This window comes from Lygodium microphyllum, chromosome 24, assembly GCF_053477565.2.
Source record: "Lygodium microphyllum isolate KBCC chromosome 24, Lygodium_microphyllum_v1.1.10, whole genome shotgun sequence".
In the NCBI taxonomy this organism is placed as follows: domain Eukaryota; kingdom Viridiplantae; phylum Streptophyta; class Polypodiopsida; order Schizaeales; family Lygodiaceae; genus Lygodium; species Lygodium microphyllum.
The window spans coordinates 86982982-86997657 of NC_141158.1; the positions used below are offsets into that span (position 1 = coordinate 86982982).

The 14676-nt window shown below is 38.6% G+C and overlaps 1 protein-coding gene across 1 annotated transcript; it reads right to left on the minus strand.

Annotated features, from left to right (window-relative positions):
- Positions 1-530: 530 nt before the first annotated feature.
- Positions 531-1419, minus strand: LOC148015330 (kiwellin-like). Its single transcript, XM_087665417.1, has one exon. The coding sequence runs from the start codon at positions 1348-1350 to the stop codon at positions 577-579; it is 774 nt and encodes a 257-aa protein (XP_087521543.1). The 5' UTR covers positions 1351-1419; the 3' UTR covers positions 531-576.
- Between the last annotated feature and the right edge of the window lie 13257 nt (positions 1420-14676).

Sequence of the window (14676 nt, forward strand, 5' to 3'; positions counted from 1 at the left end):
TTGGGACTGTTGTTCAGTATAACTAGTTTGAGTTGAAATCAAGGAATGGCTAGCTAGTGTGAAGCTCAATAAGTCACTCAATGCAAAGGTGGCTCTGCTCTGGAATAGAGGGTCCTTTGATGGCACTGTTTGGAATAGAGGGTCTTTTGATGAGAAATCTATCAAGCTAATTCAAGTTAAAAGAGCATTGGTTTTGAAATTTGTCTCGTTGTACAGGATCATTGTTGTTCATGGAAATATTGTGACCCATTGGAGTTTATATCCAAGTTAAAGAAAAATGATACGCTCATGTTGTGTTGGATGCTTAAAGCTGATGTTCATATATTTGATGTGATACATAAAAAGGCTTGTTAAATCCTAAGCTACTCGTTTGCGCTTGATGCATCCTTTGTTGTTGATCCCTTTACTTTTACTTATTTTAATACAACTTGACAGGATTATAAAAATTGACAGACTCATAGGGTCAAGAACGAACAATTCACATTATAATCATAATCATAATATTAAATAATGCGGAAGGAGATCGAGGACTTAGAGACTAGGGAGGCCGGCTATTATTTGCGCCTGCTCGCAAGATCAGGCATCCTCCCAGGTGATGTGCATACTGCCGTAGAGCTGGTCGTCGTCCCTGGAGACCCCGAGGGCTTGCCAGACGGCATCGGAGGCGTCAACGATGTTGTTCCTGCACGGGGGCTCGCCTGCGTGGTCGGAGTCGCAACCGCGGCGGGAGTCACACTCGTCGACGACGGTGGCCATGGTGGTGGCGCCGTTGCCGTGGACGATGATCTGCTTGCCGCAGCGGCTGCCCTTGTCGAACCACCCAGTGGAGAGGGCTACCACCCGGTCTCCATCGTTGTGGTAGCTCTGGTCGCACTCGGACGTGGCCCCACCGGAGCCGCCGGCCTGGAAGTCGTTGACGGTGAGGATGGCGTCGGTGCTGCCGCTGACAGGAGGGGAGCAGGAGGTCTTGTGGCAGCTGCCGGAGTCGCAGCAGCTGGCCTTGTTCTCAGGCGTAGCATCGCATGTGCCATGATCACCAGCACCGCCGTGCTTTTTCTTATTCTTCTTCTTGTCATGATCAGGAGCACTCGGCGGCACAATAGGCCCTGCACCAGGCGCCCGCACATTGCCGCTGGCCCTGCAGATAAAAGTCCCGACTTCGGGGTCGTCGTTGCACTGGCCTTGCATGCAGATGAGCTTGCCATCGCAATCGTCGCCAGATTGGCACCCACCGCCGCAGCCCTGAAGCCCCTGTGCTACTCGTGGCGAACATCCAGACAATACTAGCGCCGCCGCGGCTACAAGCACTGCCTCCAGTACATAAAGCTCTCGTATGATTCGGCGACCCATCTAATATGAATCGTGACCGTTTTGCGTGTATGTCTATGAGAGAGAGAGAGAGAGAGAGAAGATTCGTTCTCAAGGCGAGCCCTGTTTTGCGGACCATCAAGGCGCCAAGTACTATTTATTGCTACCGTGTCACGCGCTTTGTGAATTTGAGAGTCTTCAGATCATTCGAGACGCTAGTCTGAATCCGAAAACCTTTGCCGACAGGATACGTGATCTCCTGCCGTTTCGGACGGGTACGCGCATTCAGACTGTCACGCATTTTTTGCTTCCGTGCCCAGCCGGCCACAAAAACAGGTTATATAGAAGTCCAAGTATATATGAGGCTTTAAATTTGATGCCCAAGGTTGAGCTTCAAGACAAAATCAATGATATCTTTATCCTTTATTGTGAGCTTCATTTTGATGCCTTTGGTCTAAATTTAGGCATCAACTTCCTAGAAGCTTACAAGAGAGCATTCTTAAATGGAACTTAAGAGATAACAACTCTTAATATAAGACGGTAAGGCCCCATAATATATGATACAAAAAACAAGTATAAACTAGTGTGAAAAATCACAATAAAAACTTTGGTTTCATATTTTTAAGACCAAAAAAATTTCCAAGGTCTAGACCCTTGTACATCATAGTTAATTGATAAAGTCCATCATGATGATAGAAAACAAGGTGAGCAACAAAAGCAAGAACTACAAATCAAGTAGTCTTCGTGCCTTTACAAGCTCGCATTTCTCATAGACCAAGGCCCAATCAATACTTTTGATGTTAGGGCCAACAAGAGAAATTCACATTAATGCCTCAAGAGTCCACACCTTCAATAGTTGGCGACGATCACTTTTGATTATATTTTGCTTAGAGCAGCCTTGTTCACATACTACTGAATGAAGTAGGAAGAACTAAAAGAATTTGCCATAATCTCATCAAGTTTGGATATGTTGCTTGCCAATCAAAATTGCTGGAGAAAACACACCATGCATCCTTCATACTCATTCCCTCACATCCAGAATATAGTGTGTCAATGAATGCATAGATTTTATTTTTTCATCCTTGAGTATCTAAAATAGAAGCACTAAACTTTTGCAGTAATCTATCCATTGACCTTATTTTCTCTTTCTTTTGCATCATGTGGAAGATATTGTGGAGAGAATAGTCTTGTTGCACCAAAAACATACATATCTGGAAACCGCTCATTCACACAATCTATGATCTTTCCAACAAATTCATTTGCAAGTTGAACACAACTATCAACATCACCCCTTTCATTATCAAGGGAAATACATGTTTTATCTTGTCCATGCATTTTTGTGAAGAGAAGTTGATGTATATATTCTTATACGTTCTCATTGACATGCTGTAATAAACCATCTCTTGTGTCATTCACAAACTTGAGAAGATACGATGTACCTGCTTCGAATGGCTGTTCTAAGAACTTCCTTGTAAGAGATCTTATTGTCACTTCGATGGTAGGAGTGATTATTGTGATATTCAAAGCATCTTCTTGAAACTTTTTATTTACGAGGTTTAAGTCCCTTAGGATATCAATAAGCATACAAATTCAGAACAACACACTTCAAAAGGGACACAATTTAGAATAGTAGACTTCCAAACTCAATCCAAATTACTTAAAACTAACGATTTCATTCATCTTTAAGGTGCGGTATGCTAGTGGGATATATCATCTACGTATAGCTTCCTTGAACCTTTCCCAAGTAATGGTTGCTTCCACAACCCCTTGGTCCTTGCACCATTTCCTACACCAAAGTCAAGCTTGGCCCATTAACTTTAGCTTAGTTATCATTGCCTGATTGAGAGAAGCAATGCATGCAATAGCAATGTAATCCTCCATAGATTTTGGTGAGCAGATCAAGTGCTGTATGCACACATAGTGAACGTTGGAAGGTCTCCAAGAACAAAGAACTTTACAAAAGCTTCATAAAGGCAAAAAGATATTTACATAACAAGAGACAAGAATATCAATTGGGTGCAATCTCCCCCCATGCCTTGTGTGAGCACTTCACAAGGCATGTATTTATAGATTTATTAATCTCCAAGCTAAAAAATAGTCCACTTTACAATTAGCATCCTTTTGGCTTTTATGTTTGCTTTTTCCCAAATAAAGAGTAAAGCATTTGGGCATCCCAAAAGTCTAGATTGTGCCCAAGTACAATGTCAAATAATGGAATATTTAATCGAGTGCCTATGCACGTACAAAATAATAAATGTTTGTCATAAATAAGCGCGCCTAAATAAAATATTGACGCCATGCCTTTAGTGATAAGGTACACACCCATTAAAAATAATAATTCTTCTAGGTATTTTGAAATCACGCCATCGCTCGGTGCTACCCAATGCCTCCGTTGCCTGGTCTACACATCAACTAAAGCATTCACAATTGTTAGAAAACAATAAGATAAAACCCACAAAAGTAAATACTTAGCAGTCTTCAGCTATAAAATAATTAAATAGGTTGGAACTCTGTCCTAACCTTAATTTCATTCGAGTGCACTCTAAAATCATAAACGTCTATTAATTTGATATGTATTTTGTGGAATCACCCACGTGCACATTAAATTAATCTGACATCCGAAAAATATAGGCGTCCCCGTCAACTTCTCACACAAGGAATCCACCATGTGTACGAGCCCTGACAAATAAATATAGTTTTACGAAATCCATCGAAAAACCTTACGGAATCCACTATGGAATAAAAACCTCACGGAATTCACAACGGAATATGCCTCCTAGGATCATACCCCGGGGGTGGGATAACAATTGTCCTCAATTGCTATTAGCTCAATGTGGAGCGATCAGTGAGGGATAAGCACTTAGGTTATGGACGTGCTTCCATTGGACTTATTCAACATGATGATTTTTAAACTTAACCAAATACCTAGAATATCTACGGTCAGTTCTAGTAGTCATAAAGTCAGTGTCTAGAATAGTTTCAGGTTCAAGGATTTCAGTTTCTTCTAACAAAGAAGGGTTTTCATAGAGAAGATGAACATGTAATTGGCCTCTAAAACGTCGTAGTAAAATTATATGAAAAGTATTATGTATCTTCCAATGTTGGGATAGTTCTAATTTAAATACATTGCCATTGATCTTGTGAATTATTTTGAAAGGTTCATAAAATATAGGTATTAATTTAACAACAGGGTGTTTCTCAACACTTTGCAATCTTCTCTTTTCAATGCGTAACCAAATATAATCATCAACATTGAAACTCATGGCTTTTCTTTTCTTATTAGCTTGTTTAGTGTATGATTGTTGGGTTTTCACAATCATATCTTTAACTTGAGTAAAAATAGTAGCATGCATATTGGCAATATCATCAGTAGCTTTAACTTTGTTTGACAATAATGTAACAGGTGTACACAATCTATGTCCATAAATGATTTCAAAAGGTCCTTTATGTGTAGCTGTATGTGGTGTATTATTGTATGCAAATTGAAGTAGATGCAAATATGTATCCCATGTTTGTGGTTTTGAAATTGTGTATGCATGCAAGAGATCTAGAATTGTACTGTTAGTAGCTTCTATTTACCCATTGGTTTCAGGATGAAATGTAGATGAGAAATCAATCTTAGTACCCAAATTAGTAAACAAAGTAGTCCAAACATTGTTTGAAATATGTTCCCATGGACGTTCAGGAATTGGTAAATGCATTAACAAACCATATTGCTTACCATGATATAGCTTGACTCATTGACAAATTACACACTCAAAAACAAAGTTAGAAACATCAGATTCCATTTGTGGCTAGTAAAAATCTTCAATCAATGTTCTTAAACTGGAAATAATATCTCTATGGCCTTGATATGGAGGACAATGAATTTCCTGTAACACAAATGATCTAAATGGAATAGTGACACATAATCTTTTCTCATAAAACATAAATCCATCAGAATAAGACAAAGAATCAATTAGAATCCAGTTATTAGCAACCAATTTATTCCATTGAACTTGAAAACTGAGGCCATGGTCATAGATATCCTTCATAGAAATAAGGGAATTAAAAGATAGAACGAAAATATTATGGATACTTGGTTTTCTACTCAATGCATCGGCAACAACATTCTCTCTTCCTAGTTGATATTAAACAAGTGGATGAAAATTTTGAACAAAAGCATCCCATTCAATATGACGATTAGAAATTTGCAAATGACTAAGGAGATATTTGAGTTGGTCAGTTTTGATCATAAATTCAGATCCCATTAAATAATGTTTCCATTGACATAAGGCTTGAACTAAAACTAACAATTCTTTATCATAGGTGGAATACTTCAGTTCAGAGAGTTTAAGTTTACAACTAGAATAGGCTATGTGATGTGAATCTTGTATAAGGGCATATGTTATTCTAGATCCACTAGCATCAGTAACTACTAAAAAGAATGGTCGATTAAAATCAGGTAATTGCAGAACAGGTGCATGTGTTAAATCATGTTTCAATAAATCAAAAGACTTTTGCTGGTTGTCAGACCAATGATGCACAACACCTAAGAAAGAACATAACTCATGCACATTTTTAGAGGTTGGCTAATTCAAAATTACATCTATCTTTTTAGGATCAACACGAATACCTTCAAAAAAGAAACAATGTGACCTAAGTATTCAATTTGGGTTTGGAAAAATTCACTCTTGTCAGGGTTAGCATATAATTGATTCTCTTTTAACAATTTAAAAATCAAATATAGATGTTCACAATGGTCATTCTCATTCTTACTGAAAACCAATATATCATCAAAGAAAACAAGCACAAAATTTTGATATTTCAAAAATATACGATTCATCATATGATTGAATGTAGCTGGTACATTGGTTAAACCGAAATGCACAATATGAAATTCATAATGACCAAACTAAGTTCTAAATGTAGTCTTGAAAATGTTAGGTGTATCCAATCATACTTGATGATATCTAGATTTGAGATCTATCTTGCTAAAAATAGTAGTTCCTTGTAGTTTATCCATGAGGTCGTATACCCTAGGGATCGGATATCTATTCTTATTAACAGTGATCTTGTTTAGGGCATGATAGTCAATGCACATTCTATAGGTATTATTTTTCTTCTTAACTAATAGGACAAACGCACTAAATGGAGAACTACTAGGCCTAATGAGTCCTCGGGTTCAACAGTTCTTCAACTTGTGCTTGGATTTCTTTTTCTTCAATCTGATTGTGTCTATAAGGTGGTTTACATAGTAGTTGAGAACCAGGGATTAAGTCTATTTTATGGTCTTCGGGACTTGTAGGTGGTATACCAGGTGGTAAATCAATAGCAAAACAATCTTTAAATTGGGAAAGAAATTGTGCATACCTAGGATGCATATAATTTTTCTTAGCTTGAATTTCATTCACCCATACTAAGTATGATTTGCTACCTTTTCTCAATGCACATTTAGTTTGTGTGTGACTAAGCAATGGAAAATTATCAAAGTTGTGTGATCCATGTAATGTGGTTTGTTTTCCGTTAGAATGAATTTTCATGGAATGTGTGGAATAATCTATGTTGGGATTATATTTGTGACACTAGGGTATTCCTAAAATAATATCATTATCTTGCAAAGGTATAACCAAGAAATTTTTGTGCTCAACATAATCACCAATATTAATGTCTAAATCATGAACTTCTTGTGTACCATTGTATCTAGTGCTTGAGAATGCAACCTTTATGTAATAATGAGTTGGAACAGTAGGTAAATTCAATTCTTTTACCAACTTTGCAAAAATAAAATAATGTGTGCTTCCATCATCATGCAAAATAATCTTTTCTTGACCATGCACAAAACATTTCATCGTTAATAATGAATGAGGATTTGGCATACCTGATAAAGTATCTGAAGAATCGTTGATATCATCATCATCTTCAGTGAAGTCTGGCATATCTTTATAGTCTTCATCTTCAGTTGCTCCCAAGTGATTGATTTGAAAAACTTGCTTCTTGGATTGACAATTCAGTGCTAAGTGTCTAGGTTGATGACACTTGTAGTAAACTATAGAATTTGCTTTGGAGACATTATTAGTAACACTTGGAAATTTGGGTATGTTGGGGTTTGAGTGGAGAGAAAGCTTAGGTTTGATGGTAAAGCAGTAGGTTGAGTATAGGGTTTATGGAAAGAAGAAGGAACAAAGAGATTTTGATTGAATCTTTGGAAGTTAGAATTGAATTTCTTTGTACCAAAGTTACCATTAGTCGAAAATTATTGCAGTCGCTTTTCTCATCCACAAATTTTGTCTTCAGCATCATGCGCTAAAGCAATCGCATCCTCCACAGTCTTTGGCTTGAACATATTCACTTTCGCATAGAAGTGACCAAGCAAACCAGACATATACTTACACTTGTGGTTTGCCTTAGGAACATCTTTAAGCATTCAAAAATGAAGTAAGGCACTTCAGAAACGCTCAGTGTATTGCGGGATGGATTCACAATCTCTTTGTTGTAGGAGATCCGACTGTTGGATAGCTACTTCATGGAATTGAGGTGGAAAGAAATTTTGCAAAAATTTCTTTTGAAAGGCCTCCCAAGTAAAGGGACAATAAACACTCTTGTGGATAACAGTCCACCATAACGATGCTCTATCTGTGCTAAATAGTTAGTGACACATTTAAGTTTATCTTTTTCAGCATATTGCTCTTCATGAAAATAGTCATCAAACTGACTGATGAAAGCAAGAACAATTTTGTTGTCATGTTGCCCATTAAAAGTACAAAATTTGATTTTTTTTTAACTTATCTTGGCTTCTTTCCTGAGAGATTGTGCATCGAGTGTCCCATCAATCATACGCCGAATAACATTAAAGGCACCTAAGTTTGATGGAGAAGGGGTAGACATTGCAGCAGAGATGGAGACATGGATTGAGTCAATGGATGACTATTTCTTTGCTTCCAAAATGGCCTCTACCAATCAAGCAATGACATCCAAAATTAAGTTAGTTGACTAAGCTCAGATATAGTGGAAGCAATGGTGCAAAGAGCGAGGCGTTTTTAGAGATGTTGTCACTTGGGCTCAGCTGAAAGATATTGTATGCGAAAGATACCTTCCATTAACCTACCAAACTTTGAGGATGGATGAATTCTTCAAGCTAAAGAAGCTAGAATTAACCCTCCAGGCTTACTACTCAAAGTTTGTGACCCTACTAAACTATGCACCACCTATGGATATTGCGTAGCAAGTATCCAAGTTTTGCCATGGCCTGAACACTCCTCTAAATCACTGTCTTGAAGCAATGCATCCAATATACTTGCAAGATGCATTACTTTGAGCAAAGCCAATCATTCAAGAACTTAAATTGGAAAATTGTAGCAAAGATGATTTTCGAGGTCAGGACAATAGATGCCACTTGTGAAGGGCACATCCGTAGGAGATGTCCCTACCGTCAATGCTTCCACTGCAATGAGCTAGAACACATCCGAGATGATTGTCTGAAAGACAATGAGCCCCCAAGAAAACGAAGCTACACAAGTGCAGTCTTCAGATATATAGAGGAATCACATGAAGATAAAGACCTAGAACCTACAACATCCCTTCAAGATGATTAGAAATCCTAGAAATTTTATCAGCATGAAATACAACTTGTATTGGAATAAACTTTATTTTTGTAACTATAGTGAACGTGAGTAATATGAGTTGCATCTATTTTGAGCCTAGAACTTGCAATGAATTTCTTTTAAGTCGTTTCTTCTCAACTAATATGGGTTGGGTCTTACTAGAATGTCAAAGCTTGGAAGTATTCCTTGGTACTACAAGTAAAGTCGATTGTCCATGGTGCTCAGTCACAAACTAAGGAAAGGAAAATCTGAAAATATAGCTTCCGAGATAAAGGACCACTTCGATCCGCTAAAAGGATCCTAAGACAATTTGGTCTAATAAAGAAAATCCTGCCAAGGACGACCAAGAATCTTGTGACCACAGGTGATAAAGCTTTGTGCTATTTCTATTGTAGGGAGCTAGGTCATTTCAAAAGGGAATGTCAAAAGCACCCAAAACACCGAAGCTCCAAGTGCCACAACATTGTACATAACTACGTTAATTGTCCCAATAGGACTCAAAGACAGCTTGAACCTACAAGTAATGAAGTTATACAAGCTCCAGTGATCCAAAATACACCAGATACTTAGGAAAAACCTCGAAGATATCCACAAGATGTAACTACAATAAACTCCTCTCTTGTAATCCACACTCAGATAGATCTAATACAATAAGTTGTTGTTTCAAAAGACTGCATGTTTATGAGTGATCAGAGTAGTACACTGGACGCATGGTGAGTCTTAACCCACAGGCCCTAAGCCCCATTAATGCTTGCCTTTCCCGATTCTTCCGAGATGAGGACATCTTGAGTTTTCTAAGAGGGAGAGAAAGGATGCAATGTCTCCGCCCACCTCCACATAGAACCCTCCTGTAATCAATTAAGGGAAACTAATTTTTTTAAAAAATTACCCTCCCCTCGCCCCCACCCCTCGGTCGTCGTGGAATAGGTGGCAGGAGGGATGAAGCAATCAATGATGGTGGGAGGGAGGAAGCTAGAGACGATGCTGGAGATGACGATGATAGCTATGGGGAGAAGGGGCACACGTGTGCCACCTCTTCCCTCCCCCCTCGCCCCCTCCCTCACTATCTCTTTCTTCCCACACCCCCCATTAATTCCATGGAGACATGCCAGATCCGGCTGCCCAAATGAAGGCCAAGGAGAGGGCCTCCATTTACCCTCCTCACTATCGTTTCCCCCTATAAAACTCCCCCTCCCATTAAGAAGGATAGGATGTTAATTCCTTGCCCCTTGTTTTTGAGAGGCGCCTCCCCCCCATCGTATAGGGAAAAAAAAAGAAAGATCCACCTTATTCCCCCCTTTTTTCTACACACACACAGAGAGAGAGAGAGAGAGAGAGAGAGAGAGAGAGAGAGAGAGAGAGAGAGAGAGAGAGAGAGAGAGAGAGAGAGAGAGAAGAGAAGAGAGAAGAAGAAGGGGAGGAGGAGGGAGAGTGAGAGAAGAAGAAGAAGAAGAAGAAGAAGAAGAAGAGGGAGAGAGAGAGAGGAGAAGAAGAGGGAGAGAGAGAGAGAGAGAGAGGAGAAGAAGAAGAAGAAGAAGAAGAAGAAGAAAAAGAGGGAGAGAGAGAGAGAGGAGAGAGGGACGAGAGAGAGAAGAAGAAGAGGAGGAAAAGAAGAAGAAGAAGAGGGAGGGAGAGGGAGGGAGAGATAGAGAGTGAGATTGAGAGACTCCATGAAGAAACATGTTCCTCTTCCCCTCCTTAGGGGATGACCATACGTGTTGCTCTTCTCTCCATCTCCCCGAAAGTTTAACCCCCCATCTCCCCGCCAATTTAACCCCATTGCAATCGAAAGGAGTCAACCCAGCATACCATTTCTCCGACAAGACAAAGGGAGAGAGTTTCATAAGCTGAAAGTATGGCCCCCAAATGGAGGGAAACTTGCGTAATGGTAATCCAGCATCCGACAATGGAGCCACCAGCCAGGGCATTTCAGCGAATATGAATACAACATTGGGTATGGATAATTCATATCTGAATATCCAAGTATTAATTGCCATCTTTGCTATTCATTGAGACATAGGATATGTTGCTTGGCATGTGCATGAGTTCCTTTTAACAAGTAACCTGAATTATTTTTCAATAGCTAATGAGCTCGCAGGGGATTTTAGGAAATTCTTCCGTATCCATAGATGACTGAGTAAGGATTTACTCATATGATGCGTTGAGGTTTGCACAAACCCTTGTATCCAAATACAATCATTAGGATTAAAACTATGATAACTTGAGATCCGTTCGATAGCAACTATATTTGTCAATCCTATTTGGGAATTGGGCTAGATGCAAGCAACCTCTCCGGGCCTGAAAGGTAAGAACTCTAGGGATTGGGAAACCCTAAGTCTACTGATGCTTTTGTACTTGTTAGAAAGAAGGTTAGGTTATCGATCAATGAAAGGGAATGATAAAACTTATGTCATGTTCAATGTTTGAAACCCTAACATATGCCTTAGTCAAATAAAAGAGTGTTAGGTAAATTTTACATAAAATCACTCTTTGATCCCAAGGGGGAGAGCAGATATGCGATGCAAGGTTATCGCGATTATTCCTGCAATGTTGGAAAAAGCTATCACCATTTTGTTGATTGATCTAACATGGTCCTAAATACTTTCCTGTATTAAATTGATTGTTGGAATGTGATCTGGATCATTATTCCAAGTACTTCTGCTTGATCGTAAATGCATGGTAGGGGTCAGTAATGACAAGTTGCCATGGGGAGTAAAGGAATGTTTTCCTAGAAAATGATATTAAGCTGATTGCCTTGATTTTGCTTGATTCTTAATTGGATTAATTAAGAAAGGATATTTGCACTGGTGGATCATCTCCAAGATCACATCGTGGATTACCCTGAAAGGGCAATGCTCGATTCACAAGCCGAAGGTCTAGTGGTGAAAAGGGCAACCACGGAAAGTTATGTCTCACTCCTAGGTCGCCTCGGATCAGTGGAGCTTTGGATACCCAACCGAAACAGAGTTGTGGACTGCCGTGAGCCCACCAATATTTGGGGCGTTGGAAGATCTTATTCTAGATAAATGATAGAAATTATGGTGCCATGTGATTTGGACCGGGTATTTCTATTGGACAGAAGGGAATATATACAAATTCTCTTGTATGGGCAGGAGATAAAGATTAACTTGAAGTTAAGTTAAGGAACTTATTTGTCAAAAGGACTGCTTGTTTTGTTTTTGTGTCAATGCTTTAAATTATGCAAATGAACCATGTTCCCTAAAAGGCCTAATTAAGAAAGCTGATTTTGAATGTCATACATAAATGTGATAGAACCTAATTAGAAGACTAAAGCTATCAAGGGAAGCAGGTGGGCAGAACCCTGATGAGTCTGTTACGGTAGGGGATCCAAGAGAACTGGGAGGCTTCTCACAAGGTTTTACGGACGTTTGACCTTTAGGTATTATTAGGTTAGAACCCAATTCATGCCATTTTAGGGGACCAGAATGGGACAATGCCCTATGGGCAAAGAGGTTGAGTGGCACATTCCTTCCATTTTCCATTCTCTTTGAACAAAGTGCGGTATGGATTTGCTTCAGATTGGGTATCTCTGCATAAAGTAGGATGTCCAAAAATCGACACTAGAATGCTGTCAGGAGACCTTGGCCCCGAGAAACCCAAATTTCTGGTCAATCCTAGTGGGTTTAGATGCAAAGGTTCCGTTGCAAGGCAGATTTGGAAAACCCTAGGTGATAAACCTCGAAACATTCCATGGGAGTGCCCGGCGACGACGCTTAGATTCATTTTTGGACTGCTAAAATGTGCTTGGACAAACTGATAGGTGGGCACGTTACAATTAATTTGATATGTATTTTGTAAAATCACCCACGTGCACATTAAATTAATCTGACACCCAAAAAGGACAGGCGTCCCCGTCAACTTCTCGCACAAGGAATCCACCTTGTGTACGAGCCCTGGGAAATAAATATAGTTTTACAAAATCCACTGAAAAACATCACGGAATCCACCGTGGAATAAAAACCTCACAAAATCCACCATGGAATATGCCTCCTGGCATCAGATTCAGTTTAAATTTCAACTTTAGACTTGATATTGTTTCCTTTGTCATCAAACTTGAGTGGTTTGATTTGCTTGAGAGGGAACTTCTTCTCTTGCATATCATCCAATGTAAGCAAAAGCATGAATGGCATAATACCTTGGTTTTGTTAACATTTCCAAGATTAGATGCATGATTTGTATGCTTACAACTTTCATCTCTCTATAAGATTTCCAATAATTGAATCCACAAATTTTAAATTTATAGCATAAGTCAAGTATGAAATACACAATCTTGCAGGAATTTTAAAGACTCTTTTATTAGTTAGAGCTTGCAATAGCGCTAGCCAAATTTCTTTATTACATCAAATAGAGAGATCAAGTAAGGAAAATTTTCAGGTTACATGAGTTCTTAATTGAGAAATTTAGATATATTAATAATTTTGTAGATTGGAGGCTCATCAAATGTATCTAGGACTTTTTTTTTCTAAAGAAACATTTGGGAAACCATCTTTACAATAGTTATTGTGGCATGACCACCCTAAAATGGTAGCGCACTCGGTTGGGAGAATGTAGAGTACTTGATCACAAAGATAGCAGTTTAGGTGAGTTTGCTCTCTGCGTATGTTGAGGATGGGATTTAGGCATGATTTTTCAAAGATAAATAGCTTGACTAGGTTAAGGTATTCCATCCACCTAATTTTTTTGAGGTTATTTTGAAGATAGGAAAGTCTATCAATATTGATGAAGCAATAAACTCTGCTTCATGTCCATTGATGCTCCCAATACAGTGAAGAAGGATTGTACATATACTCCAAGATTTTCATGAAGCGATTCGGGCAATCAAAATCAAGGAATTGCATCATGGAGATAAACATTGCTTAGAATACCAAGATTTTTTTCCAATCTTCATTATTCAGAAAGAGATCACACCGATTATTAGTGGTGAATATATTTGCAACGAATGTTTCCTCAAACAAGGTTGTAAATAAATCTTTTTGTGCATTAATTCAAATTTTTTCTCTAATGCCACGTGTGACGGGCTCGCTTGAGATATCTTCAGTAGTACTATTTAGTGGTCCATTGAGATGATTTTCTAGGTGATGCTACTCGATACTAATATGGTGTTATGATGACATAGTAAGTCTTCTCTTGGTTAGTATTAATGTTTCTAACTTATTTTAATCCTTGCTCATAATATTCCTTGACCTACTTTTGTCAAAGGTTGGTTGATTGACCTTATTATGAGTCTTGACTATTATCTATACCTCTATGTATTGGGATATAATTAAAATTTATCTTAATTTGTGAAAACCAATTTAATACCTTGTTATACTAACATAGGTATAAAAGGTGCGAGACATGTAATTTTTGACATCTTTTATCATAATACAATTACTGTCTCTCATTTGATCTACTTGTACTAGGCTTTCATAGCTTATCTCTCTTCTTTTCTATGTTTCTATTCTTTCTCTCTCTTTCTCTCTCTTTGTCACTCTTTCTTTCTCCTATTTTCTCTCTCTTATGCTCTTTTTTCTCTCACATCTTAGCCCTCTCCTTGAAAAATGGTATCAGAGCATTGGATCCATTTGATACAATCCCTTCGTGGATTTTCTTTTTAGTCTTGTTACTTCCTGGTTACTCAAGGATATGGTATCAATTGGAAAAATGGAAAAGTGTAGTGGCCAAGTGTAGTGGCCAAGGAGACCAAGGACAGCTAGTCAAACTTAATTGGAGTACTTGAAGGTAGCTTTGGAGGTAGCATGGACAAAATGGTAGGTTGTGCATC

Coding starts and splice junctions, on each gene's coding strand:
- LOC148015330 (XM_087665417.1), bottom strand. CDS start 1,350: ATGGGTCGCCGAATCATACGAGAGCTTTATGTACTGGAGGCAGTGCTT.